General features: G+C 53.2%; 9 protein-coding genes across 9 annotated transcripts; 3 read left to right on the top strand and 6 right to left on the bottom strand.

Annotated features, from left to right (window-relative positions):
• Nucleotides 1-58: 58 nt before the first annotated feature.
• Nucleotides 59-1,217, bottom strand: BO95DRAFT_444004 (putative 2-haloalkanoic acid dehalogenase). Its single transcript, XM_025586786.1, has one exon. It carries the CDS (start codon nt 1,069-1,071, stop codon nt 328-330), a length of 744 nt encoding a protein of 247 aa, XP_025441118.1. The 5' UTR covers nt 1,072-1,217; the 3' UTR covers nt 59-327.
• Nucleotides 1,218-1,631: 414 nt separating this feature from the next.
• Nucleotides 1,632-3,519, bottom strand: BO95DRAFT_444003 (aromatic amino acid and leucine permease). Its single transcript, XM_025586785.1, has one exon. It carries the CDS (start codon nt 3,386-3,388, stop codon nt 1,718-1,720), a length of 1,671 nt encoding a protein of 556 aa, XP_025441117.1. The 5' UTR covers nt 3,389-3,519; the 3' UTR covers nt 1,632-1,717.
• A 260-nt stretch (nt 3,520-3,779) lies between these two features.
• Nucleotides 3,780-5,421, top strand: BO95DRAFT_391734 (NAD(P)/FAD-dependent oxidoreductase). The gene is made up of 2 exons (XM_025583631.1): nt 3,780-4,414; nt 4,494-5,421. Exons 1-2 carry the CDS (start codon nt 3,878-3,880, stop codon nt 5,343-5,345), a joined length of 1,389 nt encoding a protein of 462 aa, XP_025441116.1. The 5' UTR covers nt 3,780-3,877; the 3' UTR covers nt 5,346-5,421.
• A 164-nt stretch (nt 5,422-5,585) lies between these two features.
• BO95DRAFT_499192 (flavin-containing monooxygenase) lies at nt 5,586-7,633 on the bottom strand (the record flags this gene model as incomplete). The annotated part of the gene is made up of 4 exons (XM_025590946.1): nt 5,586-6,884; nt 6,942-7,191; nt 7,257-7,267; nt 7,340-7,633. The coding sequence occupies 4 exons, from the start codon at nt 7,631-7,633 to the stop codon at nt 5,586-5,588; spliced, it is 1,854 nt and encodes a 617-aa protein (XP_025441115.1).
• Nucleotides 7,634-8,905: 1,272 nt separating this feature from the next.
• Nucleotides 8,906-10,527, bottom strand: BO95DRAFT_416123 (putative FAD binding monooxygenase; the record flags this gene model as incomplete). The annotated part of the gene is made up of 1 exon (XM_025584379.1): nt 8,906-10,527. The coding sequence occupies one exon, from the start codon at nt 10,525-10,527 to the stop codon at nt 8,944-8,946; it is 1,584 nt and encodes a 527-aa protein (XP_025441114.1). The 3' UTR covers nt 8,906-8,943.
• A 1,019-nt stretch (nt 10,528-11,546) lies between these two features.
• BO95DRAFT_319571 (uncharacterized protein) lies at nt 11,547-12,032 on the bottom strand (the record flags this gene model as incomplete). Its single annotated transcript, XM_025581775.1, has 1 exon — nt 11,547-12,032. A coding segment is annotated over one exon (486 nt), but the record flags the coding sequence as incomplete, so codon positions are not given.
• Nucleotides 12,033-13,753: 1,721 nt separating this feature from the next.
• Nucleotides 13,754-19,605, top strand: BO95DRAFT_515413 (ankyrin repeat protein; the record flags this gene model as incomplete). Its single annotated transcript, XM_025591748.1, has 6 exons — nt 13,754-14,683; nt 14,740-14,979; nt 15,035-15,356; nt 15,406-17,080; nt 17,138-18,156; nt 18,213-19,605. 6 exons carry the CDS (start codon nt 13,754-13,756, stop codon nt 19,235-19,237), a joined length of 5,211 nt encoding a protein of 1,736 aa, XP_025441112.1. The 3' UTR covers nt 19,238-19,605.
• A 984-nt stretch (nt 19,606-20,589) lies between these two features.
• Nucleotides 20,590-22,979, bottom strand: BO95DRAFT_474362 (putative 2-heptaprenyl-1,4-naphthoquinone methyltransferase; the record flags this gene model as incomplete). Its single annotated transcript, XM_025589796.1, has 6 exons — nt 20,590-20,855; nt 20,912-21,193; nt 21,252-21,872; nt 21,938-22,000; nt 22,047-22,249; nt 22,967-22,979. 6 exons carry the CDS (start codon nt 22,977-22,979, stop codon nt 20,682-20,684), a joined length of 1,356 nt encoding a protein of 451 aa, XP_025441111.1. The 3' UTR covers nt 20,590-20,681.
• Nucleotides 22,980-23,563: 584 nt separating this feature from the next.
• On the top strand, nt 23,564-25,322 carry BO95DRAFT_454111 (uncharacterized protein; the record flags this gene model as incomplete). Its single annotated transcript, XM_025588249.1, is given in 6 exon segments — nt 23,564-23,696; nt 23,716-23,846; nt 24,020-24,106; nt 24,129-24,231; nt 24,316-24,771; nt 24,970-25,322. The coding sequence occupies 6 exon segments, from the start codon at nt 23,564-23,566 to the stop codon at nt 25,320-25,322; spliced, it is 1,263 nt and encodes a 420-aa protein (XP_025441110.1).
• Between the last annotated feature and the right edge of the window lie 8 nt (nt 25,323-25,330).

The following is a 25,330-nucleotide window of genomic DNA, read 5'->3' as shown; positions in this document are numbered from 1 at the left end:
GACGCTGAAGCATGAAACGCCAATTACACGGTCGAAAATTGTCAGACCCCTGGATTATGTCATCCTGTACTAGTCACGTGAATGCCATCAGCCACAGATCTCACGGCCACCACACCGCCAGGGGCGGGCAACAGTGTCGGCAATCCGCTGCTTCGATCGAGCACTCTCACGTCGTAACAAACCAGTAGACGCTTAATTCAACAGTTAATATCCTCATACTCGTCATGATCGTCCATAAACAGACACAAAAACAACAGAAATTAATGAACTCTATAATCTATGACCCCCTACACCCAAACCTCCTCTCCTGCTACCAACCAAAACCCCTTACTCAACCCTCCCCTCCGTCGCCCGCACAATCCCCTCCGCCATCCCGACCAAATCATCCGCCGTAACATCCAACGCGGCCTCAAAGACCCGATAACACGGCTCCCCCTCGTAGACCGTACAGTACGCGCCGCGGAACCCAGCCTTGGTCGCCGCCGCCACGTCCCACAGATGCGCCGCCGCGAACCACGGCTTCTCTTCCTCTCCGCCAGTGTACCCCAAGGCCTCCAGCGCGGGCCGATACGCCGGGAGCGCCGGCTTGGCCACGCCCGCCGTATCGCAGCTCAAGAAATTCTCGGCGGGCATGTCGACGCCGCCCCGCAGGAAGTACCCGCGCACGCGCTGCGTGTCCCCTGTCGTGAGGCACCAGACCGTGAACCCGGCGGCGCGGAGGGTGGCGAAGCACTCGGCGAGGCCGGGCCGCAGGGCCAGCGCGCTGTAGCCCTCAACGCAGGTGTCGCGCTGCGCCGGGGTCGCGAAGGCCGTCGGGTTGGCGACGCCGATCATGAACAGCGTCTGGTAGAAGAGCTCCGTCAGCACCTGCTTGTAGGGCTTGTAGCTCTCGGAGATGGACAGGAAGGTGAACTGCAGCTCCGCGTTGGTCATCCACGTGAAGCCCAGGGTCTGGGCCGTGAGCTTGTGCGCCGCCAGTTGCGGGCCCAGGGTTTGCTGGATCGTCTCGTAGAAGGCGCTGAAGGAGACGCAGGTCCCGACTACGTCGAAGACGACGTTCTTGCTGGTCATTTTTTTGCGTGCGGGCGGGTGTGGTGTTGTGTGTTGAGTTGAGTTGGGTTGGGCTGGGCTGGAGAGGAATGGAGTTGAGGCTGGTTGGTGGTGATGATGATGCTGTAAGGAGAAGAACATCAGGAGGGGTAGAGATGAGGTCGGAGTTGCTTTTCGGTCTTATCGCCAGCCGATACCGGGCCCACGGCCGTGCGGGGAAATCTTGGTCGCGGCGGACACACGGCCGGGCAATCTATCGCCATGCAGCTAGTTTGCTTAGGGAGCGTTAGTCGACATGGCCCCCACGCCTCATATATTGACCCGTGATATGAGACATGGGGTGGATATGCGGAGCGCTCGATAATCTCGATAAGCTCAGGGGTAATTGATGGCTTATCTTGCTCTCTATGCTTGACACATTCAGTGCTAGATAACACTGCCCGGAATGCTGCTACTTCAGTATTACCCTTTTGGGCAACTAAGAGGAGAAACTGGAAGTAAATTATACAGTGGTAAGACACGGCAGGTCCAGTCGTCTCAGTCGTCTCAAAGATGAAAGCAGATAAGACAGATTGATTATGACATTAGCTATGCAAATTAACACGCAAGATAAGTCGCTAGAATACAGACACACTATACTCGATCAAATCACACCCACCAAGTGGCATCATCCCCACAGAAAGTTCAACCGTCTAAGCCCGCGCTTCGGTTCCGGCTCAGGATCGGGGTTGGCTTGGTAACGCTCGATGAACGGCCGAATTGGCACATCCTCCAACCCAATGATCTTGCTCTTGGCCCAAAATTTATAGCCGAAATACAAGGCAAAAATGATGGGGACATTCAAGTATGAAGAAATGAATGTCTCCGTGGACCACTGGCCGTGGATGAAAGTCTGATACCCACCAGTCAAGAACAGAAGGCTGAAAAGCCCCAGCGCAAACCAGGTACCCCATGGCTGAAAAGGAGCAGCCCAGGGCAGCTCCTTGTGCCGATCAATGCCCTGTCTTTTGCATGCGTAGAGAAAGCGCAGGTAGACAATGCAGATGCATCCCCAATTGACCAGGGTGGAAATCGAGACGATGTCCTGCAACCAGGTGAAGACGGTACTGGCCGAACTCGACAGCGTCATGTAGCCCAACGCCATGAAAACCCCCAGGATTGTCACGGCCACATACGGAATACCGAAGCGGTTGATACGCTTGAAGCACTGGGGTGCGTGGCCTTCGGCCGCCATCGCATACATGATGCGCGAACCGCCCAGCATGTTCGAGTTGCCGGCGGACCAGGCGGAGGTGAGTACCACAGCATTGATAATGGATGGGACGACTTTGATTCCGGCGTTCCGAGCTGCGATAACGAACGGGGACTCAGACGCGGTTCCCGAGGACCCCAGAAGGTTGGGGTCGTCGGAAGGGACGACTAGCCCGATCATGAAGATGGTCAAGACGTAGAAGAGTAGGATCCGGACAAAGATGCGACGAGCGGCCATGGGGATGGCATGACGGGGAGAACGTGTTTCCGCGGCTGCGACGGTGATGTTTTCGATTCCACTGTAGGAATACAGAGCACTGTTCAGTGCTGTCCAGAATCCCAGGAAGCGCCCCAGGGAGCCTCCGATGCCAAGGTATTGCACAAACGGGCCCGGGTCGCGCCAATAGCGAAATCCAATGCTGGTTCGATTGGGGCCTCCACCGCAAGTAATCACCAGGGCCATGAGGTTGATTCCAATGACCAGCATGATCTTGAGGATGGAGAAGCCGAATTCAAGCTCGCCGTAGACGCGCACAAACACCAAGGCCGTGAGCAACATGAGAAGACCAAACACGGTGATCCAGACAGCATTGTTGATTGTGGTCCAAAATTCGATGACCACGGCGGCAGCAACAATCTCGGATGGGATGGAGACGAGATAGGAATACACTTGGTTCCACCCATTGGCGAAGGAGAGGGCTGGGTCCACGAACAACTCAGCATAGCGAATGACTCCACCCTGGAGCGGAACGAGACTACCCATCTCGCCCACCGCCGCCACCACGCTGAACACCGCCCCACCGATGATCGTGTATGCCAAAAAAGCTCCCAGCGGTCCTGCGTGGGCAATTGCCCGTCCTGAACTCAAAAACAACCCAGTGCCTATCGTCCCGGCCAGAGCAATCATCTGAATGTGACGCTGGTGCAGCCCCTGATGAAAATCACGAGCTTCATCGAGGTGGCCGGGTGCGGCGGCCTCAAGGTCCCCGTCATGCTTTTCGTTGGTCTGTTGGTAAGGCGGCTTTTTCTCCGAGGGGGCGGAAACATCCATAGTGACAGAAGATTGCGTGAGAGAAATCGAGGCCATGATTCACAGAAACGAGAGAGCAAGAGTGGCGCCATTTTGTATTGTGCACAATGATACCCAATACCCCGCATTGGAAATCGGAACTCCCTTGTTGGTGGTCCATGAAGATGAAGCTAGTTAGCATGGTGAGGATCGACTGTCTGTGACCGCTGTTGTTGTGGTTTGTGTTTGCTAGACGCTTATCAGATGATTAGGTCCGGCTCCAATTACCTATTCGGGACGGGCCGCCGTCTGTGTGTGTGCGTGTGAAGGAGCGACCGACCGACCGACCGACTGACTGATAGTGAGTGCCAGCCGTCCGACCGCCTGACCGATAAGATAATCGACGCGATAAGCACACCAAACAATACAAACGATAAAACGATAGAACGATAAGCCTCGGCTGTTATCGCCGACTCCTTAAAAAGGATGCACGGAGCGCGCGATAACTAAACTTCACCACCGCAACTCTACGCCCATCAACCTACACCCCCGACCTTCCTCCTAACCATGCCGACTTCCACTTGCTTTCCAGGATCCAATCCAGGAGAGTGCTTCTGGCAGAATCAACCCCATGAATTACACAACTTTCGGTCCACCGAACAACTACCCGAGCAGTCAGAGGTGGTGATCATTGGCGCCGGGTACGCTGGCACGAGCACCGCGTACCACCTGCTTCGCGACCATGGGGACGCCATCAAGTCAATCACCATTCTGGAAGCGCGAGGGGCCTGCTCCGGGGCGACCGGCCGCAATGGAGGACACCTCCGTCCGGACTTCTACGGCCACATTCCGACCTACATCGACCGGGCGGGCGTCCGCGCGGGCGCAGAGATCGCGGAGTTCGAGATCTCCCACCTCCACGCGATGAAGAAGTTGATTGAGGAGGAGCAGATTGACTGCGACTTCACTCTGACGCGCTCCATCGACGTCTGGTGTAACGAGGAGGCGGCGCAGAAGGCCAAAGCGGTGTATGATCGCATGAGGTCGCTGAACCTGGATTACATGAATGACGTGGTCTTTTACACCGGCAAGGATGTAGAGGGGGTGAGTGCTTTCAACCCAAGATACCCCATGCCCCCTCCCCTCCCCCAACTCACGCAAATGTACTAATCACCCAGCGCAGATCTGCGGGGTCAAGGGCGCCAAAGCCTGCGCCTCGTTCACGGCGGGAACGATGTGGCCATACAAATTCATCCTCCACCTCCTCAAATCGGCTCTAGCGTCGGGCAAGGTGAACCTGCAGACGTTTACCCCGGCCCAGTCCATCACCCCCGCACCCCACGGCGGTTTCACCGTCCAGACCCCGCGCGGCAGCCTGCACGCCGCCACCGTCATCCATGCCAACAACGCCTACGTCGCGGGCCTGCTGCCCGAATACGCCAAGAACATCGTCCCGTGCAAGGGGATCTGCTGCCGCATCACCGTGCCCGCGGGCACGACCGCCCCGCTGCTCAACAACTCCTACATCAACCGCACCGAGGACAACACCCTCTCCTACCTGATCCCCCGCGCCGACGGGAGCATCGTCGTCGGCGGGGCCTCGTCCAAGTTCCGGCCCTTCAAGGAGCAATGGTACAACAACGTCGACGACAGCGAGCTCATCGACGCCGCCAAGGACTACTACGACGGCTACATGCAACGCACGTACCGGGGATGGGAGAACACCGGGGCGAAGGTCGACCAGGTCTGGACGGGCGTCATGGGGTACTCGTACGATTCCAACCCGCACATCGGTGCGGTGCCCGGCAAGGAGGGCCAGTTCATCCTGGCCGGGTTCAATGGCCACGGCATGCCGGTCATCTGGCGCTCCGCGCAGGAGTTGGCCCGGATGGTGGTGCAGAAGATTCCCTTTGAGGAGACGTGCATGCCTCGTCTGTTCCAGACGTCTCAGTTCCGCATCGATCGCGCGATGAACGGGTCGGAGGACGATGGGGATATTCTCGGCACGGGCAACTTTCCCTCCACTAAGCCTTGATTTACTCGGGAAGGTGGCTCGAGAATGGCATTTGTACATATATTGAATTTCTTGAAGATAATACAACGAGTGACGGCTGTCTCGTTATTACACTTGCTCGCGACTCTGGTGGTTCGAGTTAGCATGTAGATCGGCTACAGCAGTTGTAAATCATTCTATGACCGCACCCGCATCCAAATCAAATAATCTAGTTGATGACATTCTAGTTGCGCATATAGGAGATAGCAGTCTACCCCATCGCTAAACATCCCACCATCCTTCCAAATAAGATTTCAAATCAATATGGTCCGGTTGTTGTAAATGAGGTGTCAAGTCCGCATCAGGCTGCATCTCTCGTGCTGTCCACCCGTTTCCCAAGTAGGCGAATCTGTTCCCGCTTGGGTTCGTATACGTATACTCCCAGTCCTCCCACCGCGGGTCCCGCCGAACGAAATTTGCCAGACTGGCACTTCCTGGAAAAAGCCCATGCACAAACCCATTCGGTCGGCCCCCGTTCATCCACGACCGACAGTTTGCCTTCCCTGGCGTCGAGTCATCGTTGCCTGTCCAAACCGTCCGCGGGAAGAACGCATGGCAATACTCGAGGAAGTCGTCTGCCGCGGCCTTGGCCGGTACAAACGTGCGGATTCCCTGGCCCCGCACTTTGCGAATCATCTTCGCAATGTAGGTGATCTGGTTCTCGACGCAGTTGGGGATCGTCCCGCTGGGGCCGACAACGTGGGCCCCGCCCAGCCAGAGCGCATTGGGGAACCCGGGCGTCGCCGTTCCGAGATACGTGTAGGGGAACCCGTATATCCCGTCGGATGCCCACGCCTCGCAGAGATCCACCCCAGAGGCCACAACCGGGAACGGTGGCACGAGATCGGAGTTGGCGCCCGTCGCGCAAATAACCACATCCGCGCGCCTTTCCACCCCGTCTACCGTCTGGATCCCGTCCCGCGTAAGGCGCTCGATCCCCGACCGGATGAGCTCCACGTTCGGCTGGATCAGCGCTTCCAGATAACCCGGACCTGGGGTGGGACGGCGACAGCACGGCGGGAAGTCCGGGATCAGGTCGCTGAGGAGGGTCTCGTTGTGCTCGACACGGGCCAGCATCGAGGCCGTCCACATCTGCCGCAGGAAATCGTTCTCAGGCGAATCCAGGAAGCAAGTGGCGAACCCGCGGAAGAACTCGGCTTCTTTTCCCTTCCGGTACTGTAGGTAGATCTGCGGGTCGCGGAAGGATTTCAGCTTGTCTGCTGCGAAAGACGCCCGTTGCCAGTCCCCGTCGACGTTGGGCGGGTGGACGATCCAGGTTCGGCTGCGGGCGTAGTGATCGATCTTGGCGGCGATGGGTTGGATTTCGGGTAGGATCTGAATGCCTGATGCACCGTTGCCGATGAGAGCGATTTTTTTACCTTCGAGCGGGACGCTGTGGTCCCAGTTGGATGAGTGGATTATGGCCCCTTGGAACTGATCTATGCCTTTGAAGTTGGGGATGCGCCAAGTGTTGAAGTACCCGATTGCGGTGATGAAGATGTCGAAGGTTTCCTCAAAGAGCTTTTCTCTTGTTAGCACGAGTTGGATTAGATTATGGGATAAGGTACGCGTCGTCACCTTGTCATCTCGAAGATCCTGGATGGTGACTTTCCATTTGGCTTCGTCCGGCTGCCATTCCGCTCGGAGGACTTTGCGCTGCAGACGCAAGTACTTGTACACATCGAACCGACGGGCAAGGTCCTGCCAGTACTCGCGAATCTCTGGTCCTTGCGCGAACTCTTCTTTCCACTGAGTGTTCGGCGCGAAGCCGGACTGGTAGACGTGGGCAGGGACATCACACCGCACACCAGGGTAGGTATTCTCAAACCTGTACAACAAAGAAGTGAGAAAGGCACGTTAGAGGTGTCAAGAATACCAGTGATTGCAACGTACCATGCACCGCCCTACAAGCCCGTCTCAAGATTAACTGCTCTGCATACAGCTCCAACGAAAAAAATGGTAAAGGGGCAGCTTACGACATCTGCATTTTTCTCCAGGATGGTCAGATCGATCCCTGGCACTTTGGCAGGGAGTAAGATCCCTGCTGTAATCCCCGACAGTCCCGCCCCGACAATTCCCACGCGAATCCCACGTGGCTGGTCACCGGGATGGTCCTCGATGCTAAATCTCGGTCGTGTTGTCGCAGCCTCGACAGGGGTGATTTCTTTGTCCACCACCACGGGCTTTGCTTTCTGGGGGATTGACGGCTTGTAACATCCCTGCTGGCGGATAGGAAGCTTGTGAGCTCTGCGTGCTACGGTTTCGGTCATCCTTGCGTGACTGATGTAGTTCCTGTTGTTGAAATTGAATCTCCTGTGTTCTGTGTAGGGGGACGAGCGCTAGATGGTGAGTTCCTTTCTCTATTTCATGTGTTCCCATTAAGTTTCCCCAAGAGCAATTAGATTTCAGCGCCTTGGCTAGGGAAAAGCTGTGGGGTGGGAGAATAATAGGCACGCTGGTGCACACAATAGACGAGGTGTATTGTTTCTCAATCGGTTCTATTGTTCTCTGGTACGTACCCGTTACATTACACTCAGATCTCGCTTACCAGATTTAGGCCGGGGTCTACCACGCCTGCGCTTTCTTTATACCTTTGAAGGTGCTAAGTACACGTGGCCATGCTCATTCCTTTCACTCAATCTATGAGTTCATATTTAAGGTTGACTTGAGATGATTGCGCTATGCACGTTGCGCGGCGCCGCGATCTTGGCTACAGGGTACAGGTTTGCAAGGCCAACACTTGACAAACTGGATATGAACTCGCTCAACTGCAGCGCAGACATTCGATTTTAGCACATAATTAAGAATTATTTCGATATCTGACAGCTAAAACCGCCATGGGCTGGGAGCATCATGCCCTCGCTCTTTGAAGTGTATATGTGGAGCAACCGAATCGCTCCTGCGGCACCACATCCTACCAGCAAGAATATCTTGGCAGAATTCTTGTATGCTTTTCTGCGAATGAAATAAAGTTTGAAGCACTACCTAGTACCTAGTAGTCTCCGCTAACCGGGATCTCGTCAGAAAGGGATCAAATCTTCTTGTTTGCCTTCTCATCCGTATTGCTTTGTCATACGATGGGCGGACTAGCCAACTCAAGGCAGGTGTATTCCATCCGAACGACGGATCTCGGCCCCATCGCCACCTTTCGCGTCTAACCTTGAATCCGAGTAATATAGACAGGATCCATGAAAGATGGGTAGCATCATACCAAACTTGCTGGAAGCCATTACATCGCTTCATGCAGACACATTGACGTTATGTAGCATGTAAACATATACGGTCGGTCTTTGAGCCAGTGCCTCTGAGAGACGCTCTTTCCTATGCTTCGGGGTCGGAGTACTACCACAGCGCAGCGCACTGAATCGTGGCTTTGATGGTTGCCCACTCAAACATGACGCTCAGAAGCTGGCTTTACTGGGCTCCTTTACGCAGAATTACATTACTCACGCCTTGCAAGATGTGGTGAACTGGGCTTCTATCAAATCTAACTGGTTGGCAAGGAGGTTGGTATGTATTCTAGTCTTAGTAGAGTTGAGATGCTTGGACATTAGACATTAGAAGGCGGGATAAAAGATTACTAGGAAACATTGAGCTGGGTATAGCGGAAAAAAGAATCAAATCGCTCGGGTTTACCTGAGGCCTCAGCCACTGCCACATATGTGTCGGGGCGGATCAGATATGCCGCATTCCGTGCTAATCCTGCTTGACCATACTGAGAGGTCCAGCTAAAGCAATGCAACGGAATGTTTCTCAGCTGGCACCATTTCACCAGCTCAGGCGAAGAGTCGCCGTACACATGGACCTGCCAGGTGATTTGCTTGAGAGATTCGTAGTTGTCGCCCTCACCTACTGACACCCATGGTAGCCGATCTCCACCCTTGATAGTGCCGGCAGACCCGGCAGATAGCAGGCTGTGTTGGTACTGTATCTTGAGCTGTGACAAGCCAAAGAATATCCGTCGACGAACGAAGCCAAATTTGACTGCAAGCTTCACGACAAACGGAATGAGATAACTGCGCATGAAATTGGCCAGCCAACCTCTGGCAGCCAATTTGTTGAAGGCCGAATCGGTCGTCTCGACGAGAGTCAGCGCAAAGGCTCGTCGCTCCGACTCGTAGGTATCTAGGAGTGATGCATCCGCCTTTCGCTGTAATACAGTAGCCAACTTCCAAGCGAGATTGATCGCATCGCCGATGCCTGTGTTCATCCCCTGTCCTCCGACTGGACTGTGGATATGGGCAGCGTCCCCAACGAGAAACGCGCGACCGCTCCGGAACTTGTCGGCCACGCGGTGATGAACTCGATACGCCGTGAACCAGTTCACCTTGTCGATTTGCATCATCTGGCGCATAGCTGGTGTGGCGAGGGCCAGGTCCTCGAAATTGACCTTCGAAATATCCTCCTTCGCTTGAATGTCAGCCAGCTGCTTCCCATCCACGTTGCCTATCAGTCGCGCATGTCTCTTAGAGTCGTAGGCAAGAGTGAGGAATGTGACATCGCCGTCGAGTTGGAGGTGTCCTTCGCCGTTGATGGCAGGCCCTTGGCCCTCGATATCGGCGACAAAGAATATTTGACCGTACGTCTCGCCGGTGAACTTGATCCCTGCCGTGTGCCTGACCGCGGAATGGGCGCCGTCGCACCCGACAATGTATGCGGCTTCACACGGCTGGAGGTCATCTGCTACTCCGCTCAACTCCACCAGCGAGGGATTCCGTGTTCTCGGGTCCCTGAACCGCGCCACCACTCCGCCATCGTTCTCCGCGAAATCCACCAACTCCATGTTCCGTTCCACCTCCACCCCGAAGTCTTTCAACCGCTCTTCCAGCAATCTCTCTTGCACATCCTGAGGAACAATCAAGATATACGGATACGGCGTCAGGCCCATTCCGAAGTGACCGAAGGGGATGCGAAACCGATGCACTCCCTGTGTCCAGATGTTCGTTGCCCCCAACGGATGGCCCAGGGCCACCAGCCGATCTCCGAGGTCCAATTGTCGATACAGTTCGAGAGTCCGAGCATGGACTGCCAGCGCGCGGGAGGTTGTGGCGGTGCGTTCCGCTCGGTCGGTGATGCGGACCTTGATGCCCTGGCGCGAAAGCCAAAGTGCCGTGACCAGGCCGGTGGGGCCTGCGCCGACGATGAGGACTTCAGTTTCGTGCATTTTCTGCTTTTCTTGTCTGTTCGAATATAGTGTTGATACAAAGTGGAAAGTCGCTGACTCTTTATACCAGTGCGCATTGCTTGGCGAAAACAGCAAGGCTGACCCATCACCTGACTGGGAAGGGTTAAGTCACAAGCGGTCGGGGAGACCAGGAGGCTCGGCTCTCGGCTTTCCGTTAGAACCGATGGGGCGGGAAATGCGGGCCTCGCAAGGCCGGCCACCGCTGGCGGGCCCCGTACTCCAGATCCATGATCATAAAGTCAAGGCTGATCGATAAGAATCGCTCAGCTGGTTGTAGCTCTCAGCATATGTGAACAGCAAGTAGACTTGTAGTTAGCGTTCTTGACGAAACCGTCATAGATATAGTATATCTGAGGCTGGACAGGTCGAGCTGCGTTGTCCCAACGATTATCCACGACTGTTTACCATTCAGTTAACATTAGCTCCGATATTTATACAGTAGCCATTTTAGCTAGCTTTAAGCGTACTAAAGTTAGGATGATTCGTCTACTTTTTCAAGATCTATATGATTCGGAGCGACACAGATATCTATACCTAGTGGGCTTCGCTGGTAATTACCACACTGAATCATGATTGTACTCAAGTAACTTCAGGATATGCTTGGCATACTTACACTTTGGTGTGGAAAAACGCGGTGGAAAAAGGCGGCTGTGCGGAGGGTGCATGGTCGGACAGTAGGAGACGGCGCGGACTCCAAGGCCTTCCTCCGACAGCCCCACCCCAAGGCTGAGCCGCACATTCTTCTCATTGACCAACTCCCTCAGCGAACGAGTCCCCCAGATGACCAGCCATTGAATGGCCTATGACTTCAATTTGATTTTGGGGACATGCTGCTTCCGGCATAGCTTGCAGCTCCCTTCGCGCAACTGAGAATCACGACCAGTCCGATTCCACGGTCCGGTTTCTGACCGTCAACAGTATCAAAGTCGACTCCGAGGCTCATGAGTTAAAGGCAAGTCCGCGGGCACCACAAGACCTCCTGTCGTCCCTCGCCTCTGCCAAAACATTTTAACTTCAGCCCAATAACTATCAGAATGATCCCTCACCAAGGCGCAGTGCGGGCTATCTGGAAAAGCGATCCGTTTCACTGCACAACACTTCCCCAAGTCGGCAGCCGCCTCTCTCTGGTGCGACTCCACCTTCTCCCATCGAACCATTTGATCCGCTGTTGAATTCAAATATAGCCTGGGAGCCGTCTTCCCAAACACCGCTGGGTCATTCAATTGCCGTCGCAGGCCCCGAATCGAGCTCATCCATCCTGTCTGCTGGAGTCCAGTGATGACGCCAATCACCGGATAAAGCAGTACTGTGCCGACCGCTTGCGCCAGCACTGAGGACGGCGGTAAAGAGTGCACTGCGGCCTGGTACACGCGCCCGAAGGAAGTATCACCCGAACAGCAATCGAAGATGATCCCGCCCAGATATCTCCCCAATTCGAGTGGTGGGTGACCTCTCGGATCCTCCATCTGGATACAAGCTCTGATATCCTGAGATGTATTTCTGGATCCGCGGGGGCGTGGCGCCTCCCAGCCAAGTACAGAGGGTGATCAGGGCGGGGCCACTGCTCGCTGGCTCGGGAGGTTGGAAAAAGTGGATGTTTTCGCCGATCGGCTGTAGAGGATGGAATTGGAAATCCTTTGCCATGGTCTATTCGTTTTCTCTGCACCTAGCAATATCTATCAAGTGTAGAGATGCAGACCATAAACACGTCTCTGTTGGTGCAAGAAGAAAAGAAACAAAGGAGAAAAGAAACGAACAACAGAGGTGTGGTGGGCAGGCAAGGAAGCATTGACTTAACCTGCAGCAGAAGTTGATTTACCCGAGGTTACTTCTTGGCTCTTTAGGTAGTAAGTTGAGTCGAACAGACCTAGTGCTTACAGCATGATGAACGCCTTGCCAATGGAAGCGTAACAGTTTCAGTATCTGGGGAACTTGGAAACTATACAGGGGTTCCAGTTCGGAGGAATTCCATCTAAAGAATTAAAATACACCCCGCGATGATAGTCTACGATCAGACAGTAGTCACCATGATCACTTCGGCGCTTTTCGCATCGTAAACTATCAGTAATGATACCTTCTTAAATGTTCCCTAAAAGAAGCAGTGAGACTATTCATAAACTCGTGGCGAGTCTTGCCGGCAACGATTTATAATACCTTGTACACGAAGCCCAGTTCAGGCTCGCTGTGAGTCTAATTCGGTGCAGATTGGATTGCGAGACCTGTAAAATAGCATATATCTTTGCAAACTAGCAGCAGCAGCAGCAGGTATACCAATTGATTGTCGCCAAGCTGTAGTATGTCTATCAGTTCCCTGAGCCACGCTTGTATTGAAAGCAAATAAATACATATTAGTTCATAGGAAATGATTATGCATAGGTTAGACGGTGTGTGTTCTGACACATATTCAAGCAGGCCGAGACCAGATTCAGCAAACACGAGGACACCTTAGGCCTTGGCGTGATATATCCACAAAGCATACCTGAATAAAATACTTACCAAATGAGATGACTGTTGAGAACCCTGTAACTAGTAGTCACAAGCTAAGATCTGACATTCGCTACTTTACGCCCGGTGGCTTGGAAACGGTGGAGTAACTACAGCTTCCCTGTAATTTGTAGTACTTTACAGTACGTACTGGGTACGGTGCATACGTAGCCCCCAGGTGGCGCAGATATCCATGCAGATCGCTCCGCAATATCCGTTAATGAGATCCGGACGGGGAGATCTGAGTCGTAACACCGGATCCAGTTCAATCGATCAGCTTGTATCGAAGCGTGAAGGGAAATATGACGTCATGGTCCACTCAGCGTGAAGTTTGCGCCTCTAAGCCATATTAGGCTACACTTGTGCCTAAGGCTTCAGGCATCTATGAAATGTCAGCCTAGACTAAGCCTAACCAGTATCGGTGCCTAAATATTGTGCCAGAGCGGTGAGTATTTCTGCCTACAGGCACCGGAGGTGAAGTTTATACTAGCCCGCTTTGGGAAAGTGCTCAGTCCGATCAATGATGGATCTTCTGGACTTTAAGTTATAACACGGCAAGACACCTCCACCTCGATGTGGATCGTTGACAATCACATCTTCCTTTCAGCTCGCTCGGTCGAGAGGCCTCCGTCCCTTGATTCTTAAATCTTCAACTCGCTCCCCTTGAAAACTTACTCGACTCCTTTCGCATCGTCACCTCTCTCCTTCGTTCGCCCCAAACATGGCGAATATGCTTACACTCCCATCTCTACCGGCGAACCACCGGAATCTCCCCAGCTGGATCGAAAGCCAGTCCCTCGCCTCAGTCCATGATCTTGTGCAACCGTACAATCAATACGATGCGGTCGTACGCAAGCTGTTTGCCCAGGAGCCATCTCATCCCCTCCTAGAAGATCCTCATTTGAATGTCGTTCCACTGTACAATGAGAATGGCACGGCCAATATCCACATGCGGGCACGCCAGCTAGAGTCAGAAACCCCGCATGAGAAAGAGAAGTATATTCTACCATTGAATGGCGAAGACCGTCGACCCAGTGGTTCTCCAGCGGTGGTCCCGAAGCTGGAAGACTTCCAACGAAACTTCACTATCTTTTCTGAAGGCGCATTGAGTGATTTTGACTGGTCGAATGTGGTGGTCGCAGGAAGTGCTGTTGTGACTTGCTTACTTCCAGTGCCAGAGAAATACAATGACTCGAAGCGTTCGCTGCGCCAATACTACCACGAGAAGATAGCGCCCGCGTCCGATGTTGATCTCTTCTTATATGGGCTGGGTGAGCAGCAGGCCCTGGAGAAGATCAAGCAGATCGAAGACCGGATCAAGAACACCATCCTCTACGAGACGACGACGGTCCGAACCAAGAACACAATCACAATTGTCTCCCAGCATCCAACCCGCCACATTCAAATTGTCCTGCGCATCTACAAATCAGTAGCGGAGATTTTGACTGGATTCGATGTGGACTGTTCTTGCGCCGCCTTCGACGGAAAGCAAGTCTATGTCTCGCCTCGTGCTTTGGCGTCATATATTACACAGATTAACACCATTGATCTGACAAGACGCTCCCCATCTTATGAAAATCGCCTTTCTAAATACTCTCATCGTGGATTCGAAATCTTCTGGCCAGGGCTTGACAGATCACAAGTCGATCCAGTAAGCAGGCACTTGCAAGACATACTTCTGATCTCTGGACTAAAAACCTTGGACAGACGATATTCGAGCGAAGTTTCACGAGGGTAGTTGGTTTGGCCCGCTTGTTGGTTTTAGAGAGACTACCTAAGCAATCCGACCGAGACTTTTACATTGAACAAAGACGAGAGGAACGTGGTCGGCCGGCACCCAAAAGCAGGTCATGGCGGAGGGGCGTGCGTGGTGATCTCAAGAGCGACTGGGATGACGAAATTGCGGAGTGGGAGAACGAAGACCATATCTCTTCATATGAGACATTCGTACGTCTTCTTGTCTGTTCTACAACGCGCTGACCTGCTAATACTCTAGCCTTAGAGAATTCCATATGGGCCGAGATACAACGCTAGGAGAATCGAGCGACTTATTTACGCAAAAGACCTGTTACTCAACGCGGAATGGAACAAGAAAAAAGAAAGACAGGTTGACCTTCACAGGCATCCTGCTTTCTTTGGGAATGTGGAGGATGTTGTCCAGGATTGTTGTGGTTGTTGTCCCAAACCAATGTCGCCCGAGGATTGTGAGATTGCGGAAAAGGAAAGCAAGATTTATGTCTCGGGAGAGATTTCCTTCATCAAGGATGATCCTGGTCGCCAAGAGATCGGAAGTTTCAACCCAACCACAGATACCGAGTGGACTGGTAAGCGCAATACACTTGATGACAAGGCTTCTACTGACAACCCAAACAGATATGGCCTATCTGGGACACACCGAAGTACTTTGCCAGGCGATCGTTGACTGTGACCTTGAAAAGGTGCGGGAATGTGTCTCAACGGACGCCCTAAGTGTGAACAGTCGCGATTGCACGGGCCGCACACCGTTACATCTAGCTTGCATGTCCTCAACCCCAGCAATTGTACAATGCCTTGTCGATCATGGCGCAAGGCTGGTGTCTCACCTGGCGGATGGCCGATCTGCCCTGCACCTCGCCGCTGCACGAGGGTCGGTGGATATGGTCCGTATCTTACTCATGAAGAGTGAGCAAAACGAAGGCGAAGCAGAAAACCTCAAGGTGTCGGCAAATGAGGGGAATGACCCTAGTTCTGCTGAGGAGGCACAGTCTTTCACTACCGGGTCATTCGTGAAGGTCGACAAGAATCTTGATACGGACATCGATGATCCGCTCCCGATTGACGACGCGGAAGATGAACCTGATGTTTATGACATAAATGCCGCGTCCTGGGATAGTCGTACAACTGCACTTCATCTAGCCATTCTCAACGGCAATGCTGATGTGGCCCACGAGCTCGTGTCATCATTCGGAGCAGACGTGCTTTTGCCGGTGAAGCTGGTGCATGATTACGACAACAGTCCCAAGGCCGCTATCTTGAACCTGGTACTTACACTCAACCTACTTCCCACTGAGGCAGCTACAATGACCGAAGCTCTTCTGAAGCTGGGCGCATCGCCAACACAAGCTGATATGGACAATACCACCCCGTTGACTTACGTCGTTGCCTCTTGGTACAACAACCTTCTGGACGTCTTTATGAGCTACAGCGCGCCCGCAACGAAGAAAGCAATTAATTACTTCACTTGCAGAGGTTCTTCTTGGTATCCCAAAATTTTTACGCCACTCATTGCGTCAATCTCGTCAAGGAATTGTGAAGGGGCACATAAATTGTTGCAAGCCGGGGCAAGCCCATCAATACAATTCGAACAGTTCGTCAAGCCTGGTCAAGGGGCTTACGAGCAGCTTCGAGACAAATCAAATGATCGGCTGAAGGAAATCTTCCGGCACCGACTGACACAGCCTGTCATGTTAGCGATCCAACACGATCTACCATTGCTTGCGCTCGAGCTCTTGGAACTTGGAGCTGACGCCAATACACTGACACCCGATGCCTATAGGGCTCAGGATGAAGATTACCAGCTGGGAATCAATGGTGATGGCATGTCTTTGCTGGACTGCGTTCGAAATAAGCTCAAGGCGCTTCGTGCCTATCCAGAAGATGACTCAGAACAACGTTGCTGGCAGACATACAGCTTCGAAAAAGACTATTTCTCTGATCTCACTGAGAATACATATCAATGGTGGTCGACAAAAAATCTTGTGTGGGACGCCAAAAAGCAGAATCGGGCACAGAAATGTTGGGGCCGCAATTCCAACAGCCAGGGTCTGGAAGAGAAAGGTCAAGCGGAGAAGGATCTAGCTGTCCAAGCCCTTCTCTCTGATTTCGAGACCTTAGAAGCTGCCCTTATTAGCAAGGGAGGCAAGCCTTTCTACGAGCTACGCCCAGATCTCATCGAGTTCCAAGAAGAAAGTACAAAGGAACAGAAGAAGCTCAAGCCCTTCGAGCCCGAGTTTCAATTCTCCAATGTGCGCGATATGACTGACAAAAAGCAGGAAGCCTATGTTGAGCTGTAAGTATCACACCTACTGGGCTTTTTATAGGTACATTCTAACTGTCAATCCCTCAGATTTCAAGCAGCTTGGGCTGGCGACCTGGACACTGTCAAGCGCCTTACCTTGACAGTTGAAGACGCAGAAAACGACCATCTGCCACTGCAGATTGCTGCGCGCGATGGACATGACTTTTCTCCATTCTCTATTGCCGCCATACGTGGGCACTATCAGCTGGCGAAGGTTATCCTCAAGATCGCACAAGCGCAATTCAAGCCGAAAGATTCCGAGGTCCATGAAGAATATGAGTTGGACCTGGATGACAGTGATTTGTTACTCGACGACAGCGACGGTATCGGTTTCCGCAAGAACGTGGTTTCTAGCAAGTTCACCACCGAAGACATTGGCGAGGCGGTAGAGCAAGTTGAGAGTGAAGTCTCCGCTTTTGAAATGTTCAACTGGAACTGTCAGGGGGCTAGGTACCTTGCGGCCCAGACCGACAAAGACATGGACGCTTTGGAGACCGGCGACAAATTCTGCAAGGACACGTCTAACTGTCCCAACGGCCTTCTCGAGTATGCAATCTGGGTCAACAACGTTGAGCTGCTGCGTTTCGTTTTAAACCTCGGTCAGGAACTCGCCGAAGCAAAAGCTCCATCTGAGAAGAATGTCTACCGAGTATCATGTGATGCCTCACGATTGGCGATGCGGAAGGGGCATTTGACCTGTCTCCAAGAGCTTATTCGACATACGGGCGCCGACTTGCCTATGGAGGCCATGTTACGATCGTGCGAAGTGGATCCCACGGAGAAACCAAAGTCCTATCAAGGGCTGTCCATTCATGGCAAAAAGAGAGCGGACTGGGCGGCGGCTGGCAGAGGGATGACAAACTCATGGGATGAAATGAACGATCACCCACTTCTTGTGGCCGCAATTGAAGGGAGTTTGGACGGTGTCGAGTGGTACTTGAGCCCAGCGCCGGAAAGGCTCTACACAGAGTTCATTATGGAGCACCAGCACGATGCGAGACTAAAGGTGTTGGCTCGAGAGGGGGATAAAATAACGAAAGCACTTACAAAATGGCTTTCATCAAAGAGTGAGTGCCCAGTCAAATTGCTCTTTAGACTTTTTTTGAGCTGACACAGAAACCAGGTCAGTTTGTGCTACATTGCGCGGTGCTTTCAGATCCGTCGGAGGACTCAACCAGATTGGTCAAATACCTGGTCCAGTGTGCTCCCGAGTATCTGGAAGTCAAGTCGATGGATGGTCACACCCCATTAGCATTGGCATTCTCCCTTCATCGGACAGAATTCGCCCAAATCCTTATCGACGCAGGGTCTAATCAGACCGTCCGCGACAACAAGGGCAACAACCTCATTCATCTAGCGCTCTGCGACGCACGCAACCTCCCGCGCCTAGCACCGGACAGCACTCGACACCTTCTCCGTATGCTTGATCCTCGCCTCGCCTCTTCTTTGCTCACTGAGCGCTCTTCCGATGACCCAGGATCTCTCACCCCCTTTGCACGCTGGCTTCATTCTTCGAGCAATCAGCAGGGATGGGCGAGAAATAGCCAGGACGATACGAGTCCAGACTTCCAGGCTACTGCACGTTGCGTGCTGGACTTCGCAAGCTCAATCAGCCAAAGGTTTCTGGAGATGTTTGATGGTGCAGGAAACACACCAGTTCATGAAGCGGTTCGCTCTGGCTATCCTGAGTTGCTGAGGTTGTTGCTTAGTTATCGTCCCGATTTGCTGTTCCGTGAAAATGCTGTGGGAAGTACGCCTCTTGAGCTCGCAACCGACAGCTGGGTGACACACGTGACTTCGGCCTGCCCCTCAGTCGAGAGAGAAGACCTAACGCGAGAGGGACCTTGGAATCCTGAGATGACTTGTGTCCTTGAGCGCTCGACGGAGACCTTTAAGCCGGACTACCGCGCGCCAGAACATCCGAAGAAAGCCATTTACAGGATTGCTCGTGAGTCAGCCGCTCACCACCCAGCTAAGAGACGGTTGGTGAGTTTGAACGAGGCCACGGAGGTGACAAAGCGACTGGCGCTGCGAGGCGAGGAGGGGACCAGAGTCTCGAGCCAGGACAAAGATGAGTATGATGAGGTGACTTACTGGCACAAGTATGGCGGTCCAAAGCATTATGGGGCCTTCTCTGATGATAACTGAGAGGCGGAGTAGCAATTGCGGGCATGGAGACTGGGTGAAGGCTCTCTGGCTCAGAATCATGCTGCTTTTAATTACTCCCCTTATCTTCGAGCTCGCGACATGGGCATAAAGCGAGACAATAAGCCTTATCCCCATTCACAGCTTCCGTGCTCAATGTCGGCAAACATATTTCAAGTCCATGTGTAGTGCATCCATCTCCTCCAAAGCAGATCTTGTCAATATGTTTCAGGTGTGGTTCTCCAAAAACAAATCGAAAGTTGTGGGGTAGGATCATCTCGTACCCCTAGCGTATCGTCAATTTCTCAATGAGCACAGCTCTTTCTCATTGTACGTACAGGGTGACCCCGTCCTGGATAATAGCGGCACTAGTCTGCCAGCGTGTTGGTGGCATTCTAGTCCTTAATTCATGCTTTGTACAGTTCGGCACAACGTCATATCAGATGTGAAGCATTGCTAATTTGTGTAAACACCCCGATATTCTAATTCTCACCAGGACTGTAACCTCCAGCCCGGTTGGATACGGATTCGCCTGTATGTCTGCTTTGTATAGAGTCTTTCTCTGGGTAATAGCTCAATGGTCTCCATTACACTGGTGGTCTCTGGTGCGTATGCTTCAGAACCATGTGCTCCGTGCTTGGAAGTGTAGCAGAAATGGAACCGTGGCGGATAGTCGTTGGCGTCGCTGACGAAGCGCAGAGAAAGCGATAGGTCTTTGGGCGTTGACAAGGGAGGGTCTGAGTCATTGCGGTGGGTGAGCATAACGCAAGAGGAATGCGTGAGGGTAAACTCAGGGTATGAGCTCTTGGCCTGTGTAGTGATTGGCTAAACAAGGCCGGGAATGGGTCACGTCTTAGACGTTGAGCCGTTCGAGGACCACAGAAGAGGTCACCTCGCACTGGGTGCCCGGTCGGCGAGGGCTGAGCGAAGCTGGCGTGGCACGAGCTTTTCAATACACTTCTGGGCTCGGGGCTTGTTGACGTTAAGTACTTGAGCCTGTCCATGGGGAAGGTGTGTGTGGGAGTCCTGAGGCAGCTCAGGGCGGCGGCTTTGTGATCGGTTCCTTGTTTGCTTGGCGTTGTGTGTTTGTGACGAATGGAAAGTGAATAGCTACAGCGTCACGTGGGCAGGGCACTTGAAACGCTGATTTATGACTGAAACTGTCGTGCCTCGCTTGGTAATGCGAAGAGAGAGATTGGAGGTTCTTTGGACATTCCTTTTCAGCCGGCTGGCTGCTCCGAGGTTTACGGTCGCGCTCTCAGAAGAAGCGCAGCTTTCCATATGGAGCTCTTACGTGTCTTCAGGCAGCGACGGCATTTGGATTTCATTGTTCTGCACCAGGGACCTTCTTCGCTGCATACCATAGCCCAAGCTCTCGATGGATTCCATCCTGCCCATGCTGCTATGATAGCGCATCTACCATGCTCAAGCTTCGACCTGTGAGTAGCTACTCGAACACTTCATATTTGAAGTGGCTGCCGGATCCCAAATTTGGCTCCAGAACCTCATCGAAGTCCGGGATCGGGTCGTTTATCGCAGGCTCAGGCGTTCGGACAGCGGTGATGACGTGGTTCGTGAGCACGCGCGACCGGAAGCCTGCCTCACAGTAGGTGAAATAATACTACATTCCGTTAGTCGTCTCGCTCAGTGCAGCGCTGCGAAAGAATGGGTACGTACCACCCACACCCGACGGAAAGCCTCAACTTCATGCTCGGTCGCCTCGGGGTGTCTGTCGACGTAATCCCGGCGGATGAGATCCCAATTCTCGAGGAAATTCTCACGCCAAGTCATCAGAGTCTTAATATAGCTCGGCCCGATGCTCTGGAGAGAGTCAAGCTCCAACGTGCCATTCGACCCGGTGTGCAACGCATTCAGGAACACATTTGTAGAACAAAGGTACCCGCCGGGGAAGATATATCGATCGGTGAAGGTGGTAATACCGGGTTTGTTGTCATGCATCTGCCCATCCCTCAGAATCAGCTATACGTCGCAGAACAATTTGCAGAGACCCACTCACCATGTTGTTCGTCGTGATCGCCTGCATCACGAGAATACCTCCCTCAGGCTTCAGAAGCCGGGAGATCGTCCCGAAGAACCCATCCATGTATTTCTTCCCGACATGCTCCACCATCTCCACCGAGACGATGCGGTCATACCCGCCTGCCGGCATTGGCGCATTTCGATAGTCACACAGCAGGATTGTGATCTTATCGTCTAGCCCGGCAGCCTTGATGCGCTTCTCGGCCAGCGCCTTCTGCTCCGAGGCAAGGGTGATGCCCGTCACGCGGCACCCGATCAGCCGGGCGGCCTCGATTGCCAGACTGCCCCAACCGCATCCGATGTCGAGAATGTGGTCCGTTGGGGAGATGCGGGCTTTCTGCAGGATGTTGTGTACGCTGCGGATTTGCGCGGTTTCGAGGGTCTCATGGGGATTGTTCGACCACCATCCGTTCGAATAGTTCATGTCTGGGGAAAGGAGGGCGGCGAAGAGGGCGTTGGAGGTATCATAGTGAAACGTCACGTTCGAGCGGGAGTGAGCCATTGTGTTTGTGGGGGTAAAGAGGAGGTGGCGGAGGCGGGGGAGGAAACTGAGTAGACGGTTACCGAAGCCGAGCCTGGTACGGTTGCGGAGGTAAAGCTGGGCCTACATTAGACGCCGATCTTGCTGCTGAGGGTAGGAGAGGCCTGGGTTGGGGTTCTCACCTGGAAGACATGACGGAGGTCGTCACATTCAAGCTCTTGGTAGATGTATGCTTCCGCGAAACCCTGGACGAAGATTAGATCATCCTGAGACGGTGAAGGAGCATCTTACCAGATCAAAAGCCTGGCAGATGCGAACCCAGGCGTTAGGATCCAAAATCACGATCTGCACACCTTTGTCCGTCGACTTGGGTCCAAAGACAACGGTTTCTGGCTCCTTAGCGTGATTGTTGATCACTACTGTCAACCGCTCCTGGTGCTCAATGCTGGCCAGAGCCTGCAGAACAAACGATTGGGAGTATGACTGGATCAGACCTTCGAGCATCGTGGTAGTTAAGAGCGAGTAAGTTCTTTTTGGTGTTTACTGTTACTGTGAAAGCGACTCCCTCGCATATTGATCGAGTTTAAGTAGTCGTCGTCGGTCAATCAAGACCACATAGTACAGTCTTCCAAGCCATTTGGTTTGCTTGTCTCCATGTCCAGAGGCTTCGAAGCCCGAAGCCCAAACAAATGAGAGGGCTGTTTGATTGGTGCAGAGTGGGAAGGATAGCGAAGCTAACGTTGATACGCAAGCCACAAAACGGCCTGACAGCTTCGCTGGCTCGTATAGGGAGTGCGTGCAGGTCAGCTCGGTTCAGCTTGCTGCATGTCTCAATCTATGAGCTTCCCCTCAGTAGACCCTTGTTAGCGAGTTCTCAAAACCTTCATGTGTGTGATCAGAGAATCTGAGCTTGAGACTTCGGGGCATTCGACTCTCCCAACCCCCGCAAGGCAAATCGGGGACATGGCTGGCTGAAGTCTGCAGCTTGACGCACAGACGTGTTGAAGCTAGGACAAGCTCTCTTGATTGTCTGAATCGAACATGTGAATAAAAACATTCCGCAGTGACCTAAGCGAAGTAAATCACATATCATGGTCATTCGAAGCGAGGAGACGTGAGAGGGGTCTGATTCAGTCGGGCATAAAATTATGGATAGTTTGTGCATTGCGGGGTCTTATTGCCTCAGGAACTGACAGCAGCCGATGACTAACTGCTTTGGGCCATTGCCTCGTGCTCGTATTTACCTTGCCGAATTATAGCAGATTCTCTCAAATCTGAGATGTTCATCCCCCTTTTAAAGTCGATCGCTGACTGATCGATGTCTAAAAGATCATCTTGATCGATTCATATAATGAAATGTCACCTACACAGTCTTGATTGCAGAGGTCATGGCGTTTGCTCAAGCTCATCCGCAAGGCCACTCAGCAGGATCCGCACAACTTGTTGCGTTGGGCCCATGAGACAAGAGAGTTTGTCTAGCATTAAATAGATCAGGTCCATGTCCTCGTTCCGGTGGCAAGTCCACGCCCTGAGGTGCTACAACGATAGTCTTCTGATATCTTGTGGCAGGTTCCCTTACTTGCATCATACTCCATTCGGCCTCACCACCAAAATCCGGTCGATCAACAGCCTATTTTACACCAGGATGTAGCATGATGATGTATGTACACTGGAGACATCCAAAGCATGACGAACAGCAGGCTCGAAGGTCCACAGGCAAAAGCGCAAAGCATATCGAGAAGCGACAGACTAGCTATAAAGTGTCGTACCCTGCCTCCTCAAGGCGTCTCAATCCAACAACATTGAAAATGTTACACCTGATCTTCTGGTCCGCACTTTGCCTTACATCGCCTGTGGTGGCAGGTAGATGCAAAAACACCCCTGTTGATGTGACATGGCCCTCTGACACGGACTGGTTGTCTTTGAATGCGTCCATTGGCGGTCGTCTGCTTCAGCACAGCTCCCGCTGCTGCCTCCTGCTGGCCTAACAGCCACTTTGAGACTCCAATCTCATGCAATACAGTTCAGTCACAGTGGACCAACGCGCTCTGGCTTGCAAGCCAGCCAGACTCAGATTGCGACGGCAATGAAGTGGGCTGCCGACCGCAGCATTCGCATCGTCATTAAAGGTACTGGACATGATTTGAACTGGCGGTAGGGTGAACGGTTCGCCTCGAGTCACACATCAAGCGCTAATATACGTTTGCATTGTTATGTCAAGCGTTGCCTTTGCTTTGTCGATCTGGACTCATAATCTCCGCAAGTTACGGCGCGATATCTCATGGAAACACCCAACCAAGAATATCACGGAGGATGTATACATCGTTGGCAGCGGCCAGCAGTGGGGAAATGTGCTTATATGCGCTCGCTGAGGGCCGAGCAGTCACCACCGGACAAGACCCCAGCGTCGGACTTGGTGGCTACATTCAAGAAAGTGGACACGGTCCATTGTCACGGACCTACGGCCTTGCTGCTAGTCGCGGACTGCAGATGCGCGTCACCACCACCCAGGGACAGTTACTCATAGCCAACGATTCACAACACCAGGACCTGTTCTGAGCGCTGCGCGGTGGCGGGCCGGGCCTGTATGGTCTGGTCACAGAATATTTGCTGCGACATCATCCGGCTCCGCGCAACGTGACTATGAGAAACCTTTTGATCGCCCCAGAAGCCGACCGCAACAATATCAGCGCGGAGGCATCTTGGAAAGCAGCCGTGCCGTACCTCCAGGCGCTTCCGGTCCTGATGGACACCGGTCTAGCAGGGGCATGTATGATGTCAACTGCCGATACAGCGGTGCGATTCGGCTTTCTTTTTGAAGCTACGACCGGCGTGGTCATCTCGCAAGCCTTCTGGTCTTTCAACTCTACCCCATCCGCTATGGAAGCCTTCATCCGTCCGGTCTCCACCCACATTGGACATGAATCGACTCCAAATAGAGGTAGCAGTGCAGTGACTATCACTTTCAGCACTTCCAACGTTGCGAACTACACCTCCTGCATTTCCGCCATCTCTGGTAGCAACGCAGCCGGCGGCCAGAGCGTCGTATCGATTCGCCTCCTCGGCCGCCGCGAGCTCCTTGGCACGTCGCGCACAGACATGACCGGCTATCTCAGAATCGCGCTTCAAGCGCAGAACGCGACCGCGAGAACCTTTGCGACGATCGGCTTACAAGGCGGACCGGGAATGCAACAGACCCCTCCAGGGGACTGAGGTACTCTGCTACCGACGTGGCGCACGGCGTACCTGCATTTCATTGCCAACGGAGCGACAGTCGACTCCGTCGCTGCGGGCTCTCCGAAGCGAGCGCTGCAAGACGCCGCGCGATGGTACGAGGCCAAGGAGCGCATGAGGCAGCTGTGGGCGCCGGAGTCGCGGGCGTACATGAACGAGGCTAATCCACTCGATCCCGAGTTCAAGCGTGACTTCTATGGGGCGAACTATGACCGGTTGGTGCAGGTCAAGGCCAATAACGATCCGAATGAGAGCTTGTTTGTTCTGGCTAGTATGGGAAGCGATTGGTGGGATTATGATCTAGATAGTGGTCGACTCTGCAGGGTGGATTAAATAGGTGT

The sequence above is a fragment of the Aspergillus brunneoviolaceus genome, assembly GCF_003184695.1.
Source record: "Aspergillus brunneoviolaceus CBS 621.78 unplaced genomic scaffold BO95scaffold_43, whole genome shotgun sequence".
Taxonomy (NCBI): domain Eukaryota; kingdom Fungi; phylum Ascomycota; class Eurotiomycetes; order Eurotiales; family Aspergillaceae; genus Aspergillus; species Aspergillus brunneoviolaceus.
The sequence above is the reverse complement of the archived record's forward strand: the minus strand, read 5'-3'. Positions and strand labels throughout refer to the sequence as shown.

Excerpts from the sequence above, each read along its gene's own strand:
- BO95DRAFT_444004 (XM_025586786.1), bottom strand. The coding sequence starts at position 1,071 with ATGACCAGCAAGAACGTCGTCTTCGACGTAGTCGGGACCTGCGTCTCC.
- BO95DRAFT_444003 (XM_025586785.1), bottom strand. The coding sequence starts at position 3,388 with ATGGCCTCGATTTCTCTCACGCAATCTTCTGTCACTATGGATGTTTCC.
- BO95DRAFT_391734 (XM_025583631.1), top strand. The coding sequence starts at position 3,878 with ATGCCGACTTCCACTTGCTTTCCAGGATCCAATCCAGGAGAGTGCTTC. Across the intron at positions 4,415-4,493 it reads CCGGCAAGGATGTAGAGGGG|ATCTGCGGGGTCAAGGGCGC; the intron begins GTGAGTGCTTTC and ends CACCCAGCGCAG.